Source organism: Puma concolor, chromosome D3 (genome assembly GCF_028749965.1).
Source record: "Puma concolor isolate L17-30 chromosome D3, mPumCon1.1.hap2, whole genome shotgun sequence".
Taxonomy (NCBI): Eukaryota; Metazoa; Chordata; class Mammalia; order Carnivora; family Felidae; genus Puma; species Puma concolor.
This window is the reverse complement of record NC_141678.1, coordinates 53,095,128-53,113,088: the sequence shown is the minus strand read 5'-3', so window position 1 is coordinate 53,113,088 and position 17,961 is coordinate 53,095,128. Positions and strand designations below refer to the sequence as shown.

The window sequence follows — 17,961 nt, the reverse complement described above, 5'->3', positions numbered from 1 at the left end:
CCCTCTCTCTCTGCTCCTCCCCCGTTCATGCTCTGTCTCTCTCTGTCCCAAAAATAAATAAAAAAACGTTGAAAAAAAAATTAAAAAAAAAATAGATCCTTCTATAAGTCAGTTGAAAACACAGGACTAATGAAGGAGTCTGGGAGTGTTTTCACCCATGAATGTTTTAGAGACACTTATTAATGCCAGGATTCCAGCTTTCATCTGTTGCCTTCAACCACTTAAGCGCTTTACACATCACAATTTGTCTTCCATCTCAAGATATCACAAGTTAATATTTAGGTCCCAAACTTCATTTCTTCCTTTGCTTTATCAGCCAGTTGATTGTTTTCAATAAACCTCAGTTCACTACAAACAAAATATGCATTCTCTCCTGCAAGTACACTAGCATGAGTTTTTAAATGAGGCCAGTATTTCTAACTCTATCTATATGATTGATTATGAGAGAAGAGTAAATCAGGAAAATTACATGTGTAAAAAGCATAGAGATAGAGAACTTTTAGTTTTATTTTAGGCAATACACACAGACGAGAAAGTTTAAGAAGCTACGGAATTAAGAGGAGAGTAAACATTCTTGGTGGAAGGTTAGGCTGGTTTTTTACGTATTATTTTGTCTTATGAAAAGAGTTGAGGGGCGCCTGGGTGGCTCAGTCCGTTAAGCATCCGACTCCGGCTCAGGTCATGATCTCGCAGTTTGTGAGTTCAAGCCCCACGTTGGGCTCTGTGCTGACAGCTCAAAGCCTGGAGCTGGCTTCAGAAATCTGTGTGTGTGTCTCTCTCTCTCTGCCCCTCCCCTGCTCATGCTCTGTCTCTGTCTCTCAAAAAATAAATAAATGTTAAAAAAAATTAAAAAAAAACGAGTTGAATTATGTAAGAAGGGTATTAGTATTATCATTTTATAGAAGAGAAAACTTAGCTAAAAAGACTTTTCCAGGGGCGCCTGAGTGGCTCGGTCGGTTGAATGTCCGACTTCGGCTCAGGTTATGACCTCATGGCTCGTTCGTGAGTTCGAGCTTTGCGTTGGGCTCTGTGCTGACAGTTCAGAGCCTGGAACGTGTTTCAGATTCTGTGTCTCCCTGTCTCTCTCTGCCCCTTCCCTGCTCGTGCTCTGTCTCTCAAAAATAAATAAACATGAAAAAAATGTTTTAAATGACTTTTCCAACTGCCAGAGAGATTACATTTGTTACTTTAGAGTTAGGAATAGAACCCAAGACTTCTAAAGTTCATCCAGAAGGCATTATTATTAGAGTTGCTTTTAATCCTTTCATGCTTCAGTACTTAAGATAAATGAAACCATTATGAGAAGAAACACATTTTTCTTAAACTCTAAGTGAACGTTCTTCCATCTCTGATGAATAGAAAGCCCTAAGAACCAGATTCCATTTTCCATAGAGAGAAAAAATTACAGTTCTGGATCTTTTTACAAATGTAAATATTTAAAATCTGCCTTTTTTTATGTGAGGATATCTCACCTAATTATTACAAGACTGGTATGAGAGTCACTGCTATGTATTTTTCCGCTTAAAAATGTACTTTGGAAAAGAGATAAAGATTTTGATTAACTACTAGGCAATTTTAAAATGTGCTATGGCTATATCTTCTCTTTCTGGTGAGTAAAACTAAAACCAATTCTTCTATATTCTATGAGTAGCACTTTAAATTTGAGAAACTAGTGGCACCTGGTGGCTCAGTTGGTTAAGTGTCTAACTCTTGATTTTGGCTCAGGTCATGATCTCACAGTTCATGAGTTTGAGCCCCACATTGGGCTCTGCACTTACAGCATGGAACCTGCTTGGGATTCTCTCTCTCTGCCCCTCTCCTGCTCACTCTTGCTGTCTCCCTCTCAAAATAAATGAATAACAACTTTAAAACAATAAAAATAAATTTAAGAAACTACTCTATTTTAATAAATTAATAGAAAAATACGGGTGTCAGGAAATTATTCTTTTGCTAATACATGAAAACTACGAAATTTAAGTGTTCTTCTTAAATTTTTAATGCAAGAAAATTTACAGAGTGTAAATTAGGATTTCATTTATAATGTTGCTTTTGCATAATAATTAAATTCTTTCCTTTCAGCTAATTGATAAATACCAGCTGAAAATAAAAGTCCAGGATATGGATGGTCAATATTTTGGTCTGCAGACAACTTCAACTTGCATCATTAATGTTGAAGATGTAAATGACAACTTGCCAACATTCACCCGTACTTCTGTAAGTACATGATAGTAATAAAAGAAAAATGTATGACCCAGTGTTAATTGGTAAACATGCATACCTCTCTCCATGCTGCATGATTTCAAATGCAGTATCCCCAGTCACGTGACAGTAACCCGGACTCAGGGTTTAAAATCATGTGACCATAGTCCTTGGAAATTAGAAGAACTGAGTTTACTTCCCACTGTGCTCTATTGGTTACAGTAACTAATTAAGCCTTTTTTTGTTGTTTTTTATTATTTTAGTATGTGACATCAGTGGAAGAAAATAGAGTTGATGTGGAAATCTTACGTGTTACCGTTGAAGATAAGGATTTAATAAATACTGCTAATTGGAGAGCCAATTATACCATTTTAAAGGGCAATGAAAATGGGAATTTTAAAATTGTAACAGATCCCAGAACCAATGAAGGAGTTCTGTATGTGGTTAAGGTAAGAATAAATTAGTAAATTAGTTATTTGTAGCTTATAATATCATAGATTAGCATACTAGGGTTTAACGAGAAGAAGAGAATTCTGGTAAATATACAAATAATGTAGATATATAGGTAAATGTAAATGTTCTCCATATCTATAATGGGATGGATATATTCAATTTGGGAAACCTTTTATAAAGGCATGATTTTTAAAGTAATATATATATATATATGTGTATATATATATATATATATGTGTGCGTATATGTGTGTGTATATATATATATATATGTGTGTGTATATACATGTACATATGGTCAATAGTATCCACTTTATAACCAACATCTCTTAACAGTTCAAATACTGGCACAGCTTTGATGCCCACGGGGGCCAAGTTTGGGGCCAAACTTTCCTGGCCCATTCTTTCTGTAGCTGGGTCAGGGAGACTCCACTTATTTACTGAATTTCCCAAATGGTGAGTTTTTCCTGGTAAGATCCACAGGGAGAGCGTTTGTAGATCTGTTCATCTATATCTAGCATACATTACAACCTTAGCTTCTTGGTTAAGAATGGGAATCGTCAACCATTCAAAGATGCAGATACTTGTAAAACCTCTTTCTAATACTATTCTGCAACATCTCAGAAGACCTCACTGCTATTTCCAGAGCCAGTTAGCCCGTAAAGCCACCTGAGCTCCATTTGTTTTGGACACAGTCCTAGTCTTCATTGTGCTGTATCTTTATCTAGAATGTGATTCTATCCTGGGTCCGTGTAGTTTCCCTTTTTGTACATTTTCACAAAGAGGATGAATCAAAAGTGACGAATTCTTTCTTCTTACCATGATGAAAATTAGCTGCAGTTTTGTGGGTTAATTTCTGTATTTCAAAGAGTAAAGAAATGTCCTTTGAATCTTATCTCTTTCCTCATCCAACCCCTACCCTAATCCTTGGTATTCTAAGAAAGAATCTTACCTCTGTGAAGTCTTAACACCTGACAAAATCTCTGTCTTGTAGGGAATGGCTTTACCCATTCCCATTATAACTAATATCAGGCAAGATAAAATAAAAACGTTCCAGTAAATTTGGTACTACCAGTGTTTTTTAGAAAGTACCAGGGATGGAAGAGCTAACAAAAGACAGTGTAATGTCCATGAGCTTTCCAGTTTCTTCTCTGTCCTCTCTGAAAAACATTTCAGAAAATTTGACCCATAGTTTCTACCCCAAACCAGGTACAAATAATTTTATTCATGTCAGAATGGTAGGATAAGTTGTCCCAAAAATGAATGGAGCAGAAAATAACTATTGGTTAGGTTATGGAGTTCCTAACGTCTCAAGTGTTAACCTCACATACTTTTTGCAATCATTATCAGGACCTCTGATATTACTTGCAGTTGAGGAACAGTTTTTGTTTGTTTTGTTTTGCTGGTTTTGTCCACCCAAATACTGAATCAGTTGAAGGATTCTCCTCTTCCAACCACCACCTCGTTTCTGAGTCTATGTTTAATATTGTCAGGACTATTCCCGGCACGAGTTATGTATGTCACTTAACATGGCCAAACGTTAAACGTCTTGATCTGATTTTCAACACACTTGCTTTTGTAGCCACTGAATTATGAAGAAAGACAACAGGTGAACCTACAAATTGGTGTAGTTAATGAAGCTCCGTATTCTAAAGAGGCTAGTTCACGATCAGTCATGAGCACAGCAACAGTTACTGTTAATGTAAAAAATCAGGATGAGGGCCCCGAGTGTAGCCCTGCAGTGCAAACCGTTCAAATTAGAGAAAATGCGCCACCGGGAACAAAGAGCGACGGATATAAAGCATATGACCCCGAGACGAAAAGTAGCAGTGGCATAAGGTATCTTCTTTTAGTTAACTCCAAATTTACCATGTTTTTAAAATTCATAACTTGTTTTGATGCCAGAATTATAATTTGGCCTATGACCCATTTTGTCATTTTAATTTATCATTATTAACAGGTATAAGAAATTAACTGATCCAAAAGGGTGGGTGACAGTAGATGAAAACTCAGGATCAATCACAACTTTCAGAAGCCTGGATAGAGAGACAGAGACCATCAGAGGTGGTGCATATAATATTACAATCCTTGCATCAGGCAAAGGTAAGAACTTTGCTTTTAATCCTGCTACATCAATTCTCACCTACTTACATCCTCAGTGTTTAAGCCAACAGTATAGATTTTTAAATCAGCTGCATATATTTTCAAAATGTATTTCTCCCCCAAAAGACATAGAGCAAGTGAAAAGTTTGCTGTAATTTATTAATTCATGTCTGCTTTCTAATAACACCCCCCGTTTTGTGTAATTATAAAATAATTTAGCTATAGAAATACTGGAAACCGTGGCTTATTAAAAGTAAACAATAATTGAACATTGAGAAAGTTACTTTGGTAACTTCAATTTATCTAGTCATCTCTTTTTAAAATATTCACTGTGGAAGGAAAATTCATTGCAGGGAGAACATACTTACTGCCCCATAGTGCATTCCTGGAAAACGGTTCTGTCTTTTTACAAGAAACTATCAATATACTTGGGGGTTAGAATTCTGATTAAGGACATTATATAAAAGTAATCATAGATACGATTAATAGTATATTATAAAATTAGGAAGACAAATTCTGTGAATCCATAAAACCATATGAAATGTAAAATGTTCTGTGAGTCCTACCAATCTGAGGGAAGTATGAGCACAGTGGTTATATATGAGACCCATTTAGTACATGTTATACGTTTGACCTTTGTGCATCCATAAACCAAATATGCCAGCTCCAGTAAACATAAGTTATTACACTTTGGCTTACAAAGTTGGAACTTAGAAGTGACTTTGAAAGATGTTTTAGGTATTTCAGTCCTCTCCAAATTAATGAGAGATGGTTCATATCCATTGGCTGAATTGGAAAGGTTGTGATTATTATTAATTTAACTTTGATTAATTGAAGATTGCCCTTTAAGGCCTCAGCTTCCTTTGTATGTTGTAAAGACCTGCTTTTTGGTCAAAGGCAAGTGAAAAAGAAGAATGATATGAAAATCAAATCTGTTCTTTTTACATTCTTTTTTTAATGTTTATTTTTGAGAGAGAGAGAGAGAGACAGAGCCCAACCAGGGGAGGGGTAGAGAGAGAGGGAGACACAGAATCCGAAGCAGGCTCCAGGTTCTGAGCTGTCAGCACAGAGGCTGATGTGGGGCTCAAACCCACGAACCGTGAAATCATGACCTAAGCTGAAGTCGGATGCTTAACTGACTGAGCCAGTTAGGCACCCCTATTCTTTTTATATTTTAAATAGCACTTGGCAAATGGTTTGTTGATAGATAAGATAAAACTACTATCTGGTATTAGACATTTGGGATATAATTTTATTCTACATTCTCCTTTGTTGCAGAAGAGATTAAATAATTGAGAGATCAAATATGTGTATGGAGTTTAGATGAGTTAATCATCACTGCAGAATAGAATAAATGTGTAGTGGGGCCTTTCCCATTCATTTCTGTTGAAGAGGGTAGGGGATAAATAATTTTATGTCTATTTATTCCTTGAACGGAGATTCTACAAAAGGATGTTTTTTGTGTGTTTTTGTTTGTACCTTTTTCTAAAATCTATACTAGCTAATTTCATTTGCGCCCCCCCCCCCCCCACCCCAGCTGCTTCCTAATGAGTCTCTTTCGTGAGTGAGCACTGACCTCTGGGTCCATTTCTCACTTCCCACCCTCCTGCTTCTCTACAGCACTTACTTCCTCTTTCTGAAACTCTCTTGCAACGCTTCTGTGTATAAATTGTTCCACACACTCCTCTATTATCCACATGTTTTCTGGTACCACCTTCCGCTCTCCTGAACATAGCTATTTCTTCAGTTGGCGTTCAATTTCTCTTCTTCTCAGTATCTTCTCAAATTCAGCTCTCCTGGCAGTGTCACTCAAGTATCTCCTCCGTATAGCTCAGTTTTAGGTTTCTGTGTTTGTTGTATTATTTGCGCTTTGGGGAGGAGCGTGCTTTCAAAAAATGTTTGAAACATTTACCAGGAGGGCGCCATGCACAAAAATCACAAAACCATGGCTTTGCATGACTTCATATTTGGAATTAGTACTTACGTAGAATCGCTTTGACATTAGGTGACCATTGCATGCATACGCTCCAATGAATAAGGGGATTATTTATTTAATCAACAGATGAATAACAGCTGTGAGACACTGAATTAGATGTCTAAGATCTTTGGTTTACATATTGTACACCAATATGAATGACAGTGTGCAAAAAAACGGAGTGTATTGAACAACTCCAAATGTTTAATGGAAGGAAATTCAGGCATTCAGCACAGTAGTAGAAGAGCAAACACGGAGGAGTTTCAACTTTCAAAGACAATGCAATTAGATTCAGTCAGTAAGCCGTGTGCTTTCAACTCGGTGTGTGGACTCAAATGGAAAAGAAGTGTTCAAGACCACCAGCAGTCCCAATTTCCGGAGAGAGCCAGAAAATAGCACATAGCGTGAGAACAAGAGATTGTGAGAAGTGAAATTATTCTGCCCTGAGAAAAGTATGCCAGGTAGATGAAATACGCATCTCCCTGCTTCCTTTGACTCCCTCTTCTTCTCCCTCTTTGTTTAGTTGTCCAAAATGAGAGATAGTTGCATTGTTTCTTGGCAGCTTGTTTCTTCTCTCTTGTCATCTCATTTCTTCTCTCCTGGTTCCCCGTTTCTTCTTGCTGGTGCATGTCCTTTACTAGTCCGTCCAATGGTGTGGTATAGGTGTTAAATCCTGCCTGACTTGCTCTGAAAAATATCATTCTCATGCTTGACTTGATAATTTGACTTGGTTTAACGTTTTGAATTAACTCCTTCTTTTCCTCAACACTGTGCAGGTCATACTCCATTATCTTGTGGCATCTCTTGTTGCTGATGTTTATCCTACTGTCAATCTCACTATTGTCCCTTTGTGGATAGTATGTCTAGATAACTTTTATAGTTCCTTAGGTTGCATTCTATAGTTTCAATACAACATTTACGGTGTGAATGTATTTTTATTTATCTAGCACGGAAGATCATGTTTTTCTTTAATTATGGGATATTCTCAGCAATTATGTATTTAAATACTGCTTCCCCGACGTTCTAGTTGTTCTCTTCTTCTAGAGTCCCTATGAGAGGAATGTTGCTGTTTTATTTCTACTGGAATTTAAGCTATAATTTCATTGTTGTTTAAGTAGTTGCCCTTTTTATGTCTTTGAAGATACTAAACATACATGTTTCAAAGATGTCTTGTGTAGGGTGAATCAATCTTCTGATGGATGATTTTGGTTTTCCTTTTAGCATTAATCTTGCTCATTCTGGAATTTTAACTTGCAAGCTTCTATCACGTGGGAGGTGTTCGGTTGTCTCTTTGTTGTTGGTTTCTCCCTCTTTCCTGCTTCACCCCATAGGAGTCTTAGAGTTGCCCCCACCTTGTCCTTTGCTGTGCCCCACGTTTCAGAACCAGTTCTGGCCCCTGAAGACACTGCAAGTATCATAGGTCCTGTTGCCTGGGTTGAGGTTGTGACTGTAGGGCTGTGCCCCATCTTCCAGCTCTCCTAGGTTGGCAGTTTTATCTAAGACACGGCCCCAGGCAGCAGGCAGCACAGGTTTGTTCCCCTCTTCTCCCCGCTTGATATCCAAGCCCTTCTTATTAAATGGAAGAAAGAATAAGTGGTTTAGAGACAGAAGTCCTGGATTTGTGTTCAGCTTCGGGCTTCACAACTATGTTACTGGTTTGTGGCCTGGACACATGCTCACTTCCTCTTTGAATCCCCTAGGTTGTTTGCCAGCACAGTGCCCTGTACAAAGTGGTTATTCAGTAAGTTTTTATTAAATATATATAGACAGATGAGGGGCACCTGGGTGGCTCAGTCGGTTATGCGTCCAACTCTTGGTTTCTTGTCAGGTCATGATCTCATAGTTCGTGGGTTCACGCCCCAAGTTAGACTTGTGCTGACACCGAGGGGCCTGCTTGGGATTCTCTCTCCTTCTCTCTCTGCCCCTTCCCCCCTGCTCGTTCTCTTGTTCTGTCTCAAAACAAATAAATAAACATAAAAAATAAAATAAATCTATAGATAGATGCATTCCTTAGGCTACAGCCACTCTGATTAGTTTGGTTTGCAAGTGATTTTCTGCTTCTGGAGTCTTTCGTCCTTCAAATGGTCCTATGTACTATGTTGTTCTAATCTTCCATATCCACAGTCTTACCTTTCAGTTCCCCTGCTCCAAAACCTTACTCACTTCCTAGATGTATATTAAACTCCAGGCTCCTTAGAATGGCTTTCAAGGACCCTTGGCTCTTCTCTGAGGTTTTGAACTCCAACCAATTTGCCTTCCCCTTCATTATGTCTAGAACATGGATGTGCATGTTATGCTTTCCCACCTTCCTGAATGTCCTTGTGCTTTTAAGTATACCAGAAATGCCCTTGTTCATCCTCTTTTTTCCTTTTTAAAAATCAGTCAAAACTAACCTCTATAACAGTTTCCATCTCAGTTGCATGGATAGTGAATAGATGACAAATCTAAATAGTTATTATCTCTCCAACCCATCCGAAAGTGACAATTTTTTTTTAACATTCCTTAAGGGCACAGCTTTGCGCTTGTCATTGATATGTCACAAGTGCCAAATTCACATTTAAAACTTTTTTTTTCCAATGTAGAATTTCCTAGTTAAAACTCAGAACATTAAAATGTTCTATTTTTATATCCAATTTTCTAGATGGGAGAACGTGTACTGGGACACTGGGAATTATACTTGAAGATGTGAACGATAATGGCCCAGTTATCCCAAAACAGACGGTGGTCATCTGCAAAACCGTCATGTCATCTGCGGACATCTCTGCAGTGGATCCTGACGATCCTATAAATGGCCCACCCTTTGACTTCAGTTTGGAGAGTGTTCCTGATGCAGGCATAGAAAGAATGTGGAAATTGACAAAAATTAATGGTACGTATTACTAAACATGACTTTGTCCTTTTCAGCATCCGGATGTCTAAAATATTTTTTTCTTGATGCAACATGAGAATAATCACCGTGTGGGAACCACCAATAAAAGAAGGAAAGTTCCTCCATTCCGGTGTGGTGGGAAGTAGGACTCAAACTCAGGAACCATGAGACCATGACCTGAACCAAAATCAAGAGCCGGTTGCTTAACTGACTGAGCCACCCAGGTGCCCCTCTTGCACCATTTCTAATCTCTCCTGTGTCAAGATTCTGTTAGGGGCTGTGTGAGTCCCCATTCCCCTCCCCTGTACATATCCCACCTTAGCCTGGGTCTAATGCCATCACTTCCTGACTTGCTGACCTCTCCTCCACATAGATTCTTCACTCACTAATGGTTTCCTAGGTCGTAAGGGATCACCATATGTTGCAGGTCTGTTCCCTAGGAAGTAAACTCTGAGACAAGAGTTTCTCAGGCAGAGTATTAATAAGGAATTTGCTTGGCATCAGTAGATGTGAAAGGAAGGAAAGCAGAATTGGGCAGAGAAAAGCCAAGCTGCAGCCAAGTCAAAGAACAGCTGTAGTTAACCCCACAGGGAGTCTGAGTTAATGGCCCTTCAGGGGGCCCCAAGTTGAGCCTCTCTACTCTTTCATGGCTCAGTCAGTGGAGTGGGTGCCTTGAGGGGCGTGACTTTTGGCAAAATGGCACAGACACTGAAGAAGCTTATGGCCTCCCCAAACAGCTGGGACAATGTGAGGACAGTATGTCCCTGAGTGTAGGGAATCTGGGTATGCATCACAGTGTCCACTCTGCTGTCCCTTGTCTCTGCACTGCATTGACCTCTGACCTTTTCTCGTCTTTTGTTTTCTAGTTGGGATTCTCCCCCAACTTAGTTCCTAGTCTGTACTTCTGACTTTCCCCATGAGAGGATCTATGGTGATAAGAATGGCAAAATGGAGGGGCCTCTCCATGCCAGCTGCCTCACTCACTCCATCGGCTCTTCACTCTGCGGTGCTCTCGGCATCTCCTGACTGTTCTGCCCCCGGGCCCTGATGGCCTGGTCGCCCCCCACTTCAGCGTTCACGGTTCAAGATCTGCCATAAACAGAGGGTTTGTCCTTATGGTGTCCTTGAATGGTTTTCAACCCCATGCTTCCAATGAATATTCCTCTATTTCTTTTGTGACAAATTAAGAAACAAAAGTTGTGAGCCCAGGGAAGGGAAATAGGAAGAGGGAAGTAAAACAAGGACACATAGAAGCTACGGCGACAAGTTAAGACCCTGTGTCCCGAATCCTGCTCTGTGGACCAGGAGCATTTTCAGTCTTTCTAAAAACAGTGTTCTGGTGTGTGTGTATGTGTGTAAGGTTATCAACTGTTCTTTCTTGGGAACAACTAACCTTATTTTTAGATTTTGTTCTTTCTACTGATTTAGTGTCAATAATATCATTTCTTTTTAGATAATGTGGAGCGAGATGGTAATTTTTTTTTTTAATATTCCTACTTCATACAGTAAAACAGTGGCAGGATTATGTTGGTCAAAGCTTTGTTACTTTAAAGTTTTACTCATCTGTGAAGTAACCCAAAGTCTGGGAAATACCAAATCAAGAAGAACATATCCTAAAGAGGCTTTGAAGTCAGATAGGCTGTGTTAAATGCTGGCTCCACTGTTTATTAGTGACATAAATATGACCATGCTATTTATTCTCTTTGGGCCTTAATTTACTCATATGTAAAGTGGGATTATTTGAGGGAGTCAACAGGATAATGAATGCATCAGACCATGGCACATTATGCACCATCAATTTTGGTTTTGTTAATCTTAGTATTATTTCCTACACATAAACTTACCAAGTTAACCATGCTTTCTTTTATTTGGTTTTCTTTTTTAAAATGTTTATTTATTTTTGAGAGAGAGAGAGCTAGTGGGAGAGGGGCAGACAGAGAGGGAGACAGAGAATCGAACGCGGGCTCCACACTGACAGCAGAGAGTCCGTTGCGAGGCTTAAACTCACAAGCTATGAGATCGTGACCTGAGCTGAAGTTGGACGCTCAACCGACTGAGCCACCCAGGCGCACACCATCCTTTCCTTTATAATAAACTTATTCACTGATTTCTTTACCCAAACATCCAAATTACAGCTTCAAACACCTTAAAAAATCAATGGAATTGTCACACTGTGGGGGGGATTATTCTTGGACATGCGCATGTGGTGTTTACGTTCAGGATAATATTATATCTTTGGATATGTGCTTAAGACTCAACTGGATTTTGACGTGGATATTTTCCACCCTTGACCTAAAAGCAAATACATGGTCCTATAGGACCATGAGATGCTGTAGCAGCAGACCGCTCATGCCTGCTGGTATGTTCAAGGTCAGCCACGTTCTAAGTTGTCAGAATCAGTCTCTGACAGTAAGTCACAACTGTGTAATACTGTTTGGCACAATATATGCAAACAAAGTAAGGAGAAATGTCCAGAATTTCAGACTGTTACTCTATGATGAATCGTGTATAAATGAAAATTGCACTGTATGTTTCTCTTAAAAATTTTTAAAGTGGTGATAAAGGCCAATGTCTTAACAAGCCTATTACTTGTGATTGGAAAAGGTTTGTTTATGGATGGAAAAATATATTATTCCAAAAGCCAAAAGACATTTCTATAAGACACAGCAGGGATAAAGTTTTCTTTGCGGTATGTTTACCATCGAGGTAGATGAGAACTCCTCAGTCCTTTCCCATTCACATGCCAGCTGTGCCCTCCTATCAGGAAGATCCATTTGCGGAGAAATTTGGTGAACATCCTAACATGGGAGGCATTTGTGACATTCTATATCACTCGGTTTTATTTTCTTTCAGATACAGCGGCTCGTCTTTTCTATAAGAACGACCTTCCATTTGGACCATATCAAGTACCTGTCAGAGTTAGAGACAGACATGGCCTGTCAGTCGTCACTCCATTGAAAGTTATAGTATGTGACTGTGTTACTGAAAATGATTGCGCACTTCGCACAGACCCAAGGACTGGCAACGGAGAAGTGAGGCTTGGAAAATGGGCCATCCTTGCAATACTGCTGGGCATAGCATTGCTCTTTTGTAAGTCCCTGCATGAACTCAAATAAGAGCCTCTGAAATAACTTTCAAGACTCATTCTTCGAATCAACACTGCTCTCTGTAGCTGGCCATTTGAAGATAGTTCTATTTCAATTTAGCACAACATATTTAATTTATATATTGAAACTAGTGTTCTCTCAGCACGGACCTAAAATTCAGCGCAAAAATACAGTCCTTATAGCACGTCTTCGCGGCATCTCTGGTTAGGGCGGACTTGCCAATTGGCCTACGATTTCACCATAGGCCATCGTGTGTATGTTTTCTGGAAAGCTGTCTTCATATTAGTCATCCTAAATTCGTAACTTCACATTGTTTTATGATAAACGGAAGCAATTTCTCTCATCCTCCAGGTATCCTATTTACCTTAGTCTGTGGGGCTACCGGGACAGCTAAACAGCCCAAAGCGTTTCCCGATGATTTAGCCCAGCAGAACCTCATCGTGTCAAACACTGAAGCTCCTGGAGATGACAAAATGGTAAGTAGTTTGTCTTTCTAAAATAAACACAAAGGACAAACTGGCCTAACCAACTAGAATTCTCTTTCCGGGACAAGTTCTTTTGCAATCGGGTACCTTACAATATATAAAATCCCATTGTTCCTGTGGAAGTAGATAAAATTAGGTTGGTTCTCATGATGATATGTGATATTTCACTGTGGTCATAGGGTGTTACTTCACACTAAAAATCCTTCAGCCTGTCATTATTATTCCTACTTGAAGTGTTTCATGATTTCAACTTTAGGTCTTTTTTATATATTGAAACTGCTGTTTGTGCTGTAAAAATATTTCATTTAATTATTCACAGATCATCAGCATAATTATTTTAAGTTTGTTTTTTTTTTTTCCTAGCAGCAGCAATAAAATGACTACAAGCTTTGATCTGTGTGGGAAGAACTTTAATGGAGTCTTTCCGGTGCTAATGTGGGTTAGAAAGAAGCCTTAGGTCAAATTTATGATCCAGCAGTGCTAGCCAGTGACTACAGAGGTCCAGCTTTGGTTTCTGGCCTAGTATGTGGATGAGGAACATGTAAATTTTCTACAAAAAGCATAATGATGATAAGAACAGGACAGATTTAGAAAACTTTAAAAAGTGTAAAACGTGTAAAAAAAAATAAAATAAAACAAAACTTAGCGTTTCCTACAAAAACAAACCATGGAAAATTAGTGGCCAGAGAAGCATCTCTGCTGGTTTATTTTTATTTATTGAGATTGCAAGGATTTTATTTTTAATTAATTAATTAATTATTTGTAGGGGCGCCTGGGTGGTTCAGTCGGTTAAGCGGCCGACTTCGGCTCAGGTCGTGATCTCGCGGTCCATGAGTTCGAGCCCCGCGTCGGGCTTTGTGCTGACAGCTCAGAGCCTGGAGGCTGTTTCAGATTCTGTGTCTCCCTCTCTCTGACCCTCCCCTGTTCATGCTCTGTCTCTCCCTGTCTCAAAAATAAATAAAACGTTAAAAAAAATTTTTTTTAATTAATTATTTTTAAGGAGAGAGAGTACACATAAGCAGGAAGGGTGGGAGAGGCAGAGGGAAAGAATCTTGAGCAGGCTGCACACCCAGCATGGAGCCTGACTTGATCTCATAACCCTGAGATTATGACCTGAGCCAAAATCAAGAGTCAGAAGCTCAACCGACCGACCCACAAAAGGCACCCCAAGATTGTAAGGATTTATTATTCCAGCCAAGATGTTTATGGCAACTTTATTTCTATATTTTTGTTCTAGTTGAGGGGAACCAGATTAGACATTGAATAAAAATACCAATCGGGGAGCCTGGGTGGCTCAGTGGGTTAAGCATCCAATTTTGGCTCAGGTCATCATCTCATGGTTCATGGCTTCAAGCCCCACATCAGGCTCTCTGCTATCAGTGTGAAGCCTGCTTCAGATCCTCTGTCCCCCTCGCTCTGGGCCTCTGCCCTGTTCTCTTTCTCCCTAAAAATAGATTTAAAAAAAAAATTTTAAATTAAAAAAAAAATACTGATCATGTGTTGTAGACTCTGCGTCTGGAGTTCTCAGGCAGAGAGTGGACGCAGGATTAAAATGCAAGAGAGGCTAATGTTCGGGAGGAAACAAGAGCCCCGAGTAAGGGTCCTTGCTCCATTTTTATTAGGATCAGAAGGCATACAAGTGTGATGGACGTGTGCAAAGAGACGATGAAACCGTGAACGTTAACTCATGTGTGTGAAGGAAAGGGGGTTTTGGTGTTAGGGGTCTGGCTCCAGGCAGGTGGTTATTTCTGGCATGCCCGAGGCCCTGAGTCTGTTTATCTTAGCCTGCCTAGGGACTAAAACAGTGAGATCCTGCTACCTCAGGGTCAACAAGGCATCTTTCTTTTGCTAATTAGCTTATTCCCCACAATCATTATTTCTGTGTCTGCTCTAGGCAGGTGAAGGGAATGAATTTAAACCCAGCAGGGTAAATACATCTGAGACATTGGTAACGGAATCCTGATTTTGAGGCTTGAGGTGTTGGAATGATTTAATAAGTGACGTTGTACAATACTCTAAGAAGTTTTCAAAGGAGGAATATACATTAAGCTTTCTGATTTGTCTCAAGGATAGACCACTTGACAGTTGGCGATTTCCAGGACACTGCATGAAGTCCTGGGGTTACGATAGTCAGGTGGTCAGGATAGCCAAGACAGATTTAGTTCCTGCCCTCAGAGAGCTTACCTTATAACACAAGAATTTATAACATTATTTACGTTTTGTTGTGGTGGTGGTTGTTCTCTGTACTTCCCCAATGCCAACGGTTTCCGTTTCAGTGTTCCACGAATGGCTTCACAACCCATACCGTGGGCAGTTCGGCTCAGGGAATTTGTGGCACCTTGGGATCAGGAGTGAAAAATGGAGGCCAGGAGACCATTGAAATGGTGAAAGGCGGACACCAGACCCTGGAATCGTGCCGGGGGACGGGGCATCATCACACCCTGGATTCCTGCAGGGGAGGACACGTGGAGACGGACACCTGCAGATACACTTACTCCGAGTGGCATAATTTCACCCAGCCCCGCCTTGGTGAAGTGAGTTTCCCTTGGTGTCCTAAGAATTGATTTTGATATCTTTTCAGCGTTCTGAATTGTTACAATTTAGTGGCCTCACCTTTATTTTCAGTTAATTATTAATCTACTTAATTGGAAAGTTGTTTTTCCTCAATTTTGATTTAATAATGCTCAGATATTAAGTGGATATTTACTTTTCCTCTCATTTTGTTTGGTTTTTAGTTCTTACTGAAATAATGTTAGATGATATTTACTTACTTACTGGACAGGAAATGTCTTATTTATTTGGTAGAAGAACAATTGAAAAGAATCTTTATCCCAGGTTATGTGATTTTATTTTTAAAAGACAAAAGTTATCTGTGTGATGACATTCAAATTATTTTTTTTCCCATGACTTTGTGTTAATATTTCCCATGTGATAAATCATATCTTAGAAACCAAAAGTGTGCTACGAGGCAATTATAGCCTTATGGTCAGTAAGCCTATCTGGAAAGATCTGAGCCCACCACCATTTGGGTTCAGTTTAATGGGATTTTGCATTTCACTCTAGACGTGATTATGTAACGCGAACCCTAGGATACTTGCTGCCACATATGTGATTTTTAGAAACATGCTATAGAGTGAATTTATAGAGTGATTTATGATACAGACCAATCATGTGCATTTTTTATATGTAGGAATCCATTAGAGGACACACTCTGGTTAAAAATTAAACAATGAAAGGTAAATCAAAGCAATTATTTTTATGTTAGTAAGTTTTGGTGTTTAAAATAATAATAATAAAATATATTGTGTTTCTCCCCTGGCAGAAGGTGCAACTGTGTGATCAGGATGACAACCATAAGCATGCTCAAGACTACGTCCTTACGTATAACTATGAAGGAAAAGGATCAGTGGCTGGTTCTATAGGTTGTTGCAGTGAACGACAAGAAGAAGATGGGCTTGAATTTTTGGATCATTTGGAACCCAAATTTAGGACACTAGCAGAAGCGTGCATAAGGAGATGAGTGGATTCCAATAAGTCTACAAAAGCCAGTGGCTTTATCTGTTCCCCAGCCCCCCACCTGCCCCCACTTTTTTAAATACAAGCCAGGATTTTTTAAAAATAGAAGATGCTATGTTTTGGGTTTTCCCCTTCTTTATTTTGATGAGATCTCTTTAGCCAAATGCATATTTACAGAAAAATGCTGTAAATAAGTATACAAATTACCCAATTTTTACATAGTTATAAATTAGTTGTCTTCCATCCAAGGAGATCTACAGGTAGAAAAATTAAGGAAGTCCACATTATTGTTTACATTTGGGTATAATGTCAATAACCAACTTATAGTGCAATAAAATGTAATTAATTCAAGTATATATCATAAGCTACTTGAAATATAACCTAATAGAAAATTTCAGAGAACTTGCTTTAGCATTATATTCATTTACCTAATTAATGAATTGTGTGGTGCTTAAAAACTGTTGCTGTCCTGAACATTATGAAGTGTGTATATTGCATTCTTGATAATGTTTTATTCTCACAGCATTACCTTTCTCAAGGTAAAGGGAGAGTCCCAACCAGGCATTGACTGTTAATACAATTCCATTTTGGTGGACTTTAGTTTCTAGGTTGTATTCTATACAAAATCCTGAACTGAATCTAAATTTCTCTGTTACCAACCTTGTCAGGAAAATTTAGTTTTAAAAACTGCTCTAAGAATGTATTTTTATTTCTGCAAGGCCTTGGTCTTTGGTCTCTCTCTCTCTGTCTCTCCCCCTTTCCCTCTGTGTCTGTTTCTCTCTCTCTACTTCTCTTTCTCTTCTCTTTATTTTTTAAATTTCTACTTGGGTTGGAGAGTCTAAATATTTTAAAAAGCCATCACTCTTCTTTTATAAAGCGAGTTATTCTGTTTTTGTTTTATGTAAGTGTATTATTCTCTGTTTTTCTCGAAATTAATGTCATGTTGATGTTATTGTTTCAAGTATCTTGGTTATTGCTTCATTATTTCCTCAACAAAGGAACTTTAATTCTGCCATTAAAACTGTAAAAATATGTCATGCTTTTATTAGATACAACATTCTGTGTTAACAAAAGGATATTTAAAATTAGAATGTGGTTATTTGGTATATAATAGCATGTTTATAGTTCATATCATTAATGCAAGGACACAGTTTATAAATGCAAAATAGTGAGGGATTTTGAAATAAGCTTTGCAGAACAGGGATCATGAAAGCTCTCTAGGAATAAGTATTTTATAACTTTTTAGATGAAATGG

General features: G+C 38.7%; 1 protein-coding gene across 2 annotated transcripts in view; it reads left to right on the top strand.

The window, feature by feature from the left end:
* Nucleotides 1-17,738, top strand: part of DSC2 (desmocollin 2) — a 36,439-nt gene extending 18,701 nt beyond the window's left edge. The window contains exons 8-17 of one of the 2 annotated variants that reach the window (XM_086682673.1): nt 2,080-2,214; nt 2,463-2,648; nt 4,234-4,490; nt 4,612-4,754; nt 9,371-9,598; nt 12,452-12,688; nt 13,057-13,181; nt 15,467-15,724; nt 16,381-16,426; nt 16,513-16,648. In XM_086682673.1, coding sequence (XP_086538799.1) covers nt 2,080-2,214; nt 2,463-2,648; nt 4,234-4,490; nt 4,612-4,754; nt 9,371-9,598; nt 12,452-12,688; nt 13,057-13,181; nt 15,467-15,724; nt 16,381-16,416 — 1,605 coding nt within the window. In that variant the 3' untranslated portion in view covers nt 16,417-16,426; nt 16,513-16,648. Of the gene's footprint in view, nt 1-2,079; nt 2,215-2,462; nt 2,649-4,233; nt 4,491-4,611; nt 4,755-9,370; nt 9,599-12,451; nt 12,689-13,056; nt 13,182-15,466; nt 15,725-16,380; nt 16,427-16,512 lie in introns of both variants that reach the window. The other variant, XM_025931415.2, reaches the window with a different exon arrangement.
* Nucleotides 17,739-17,961: the final 223 nt, after the last annotated feature.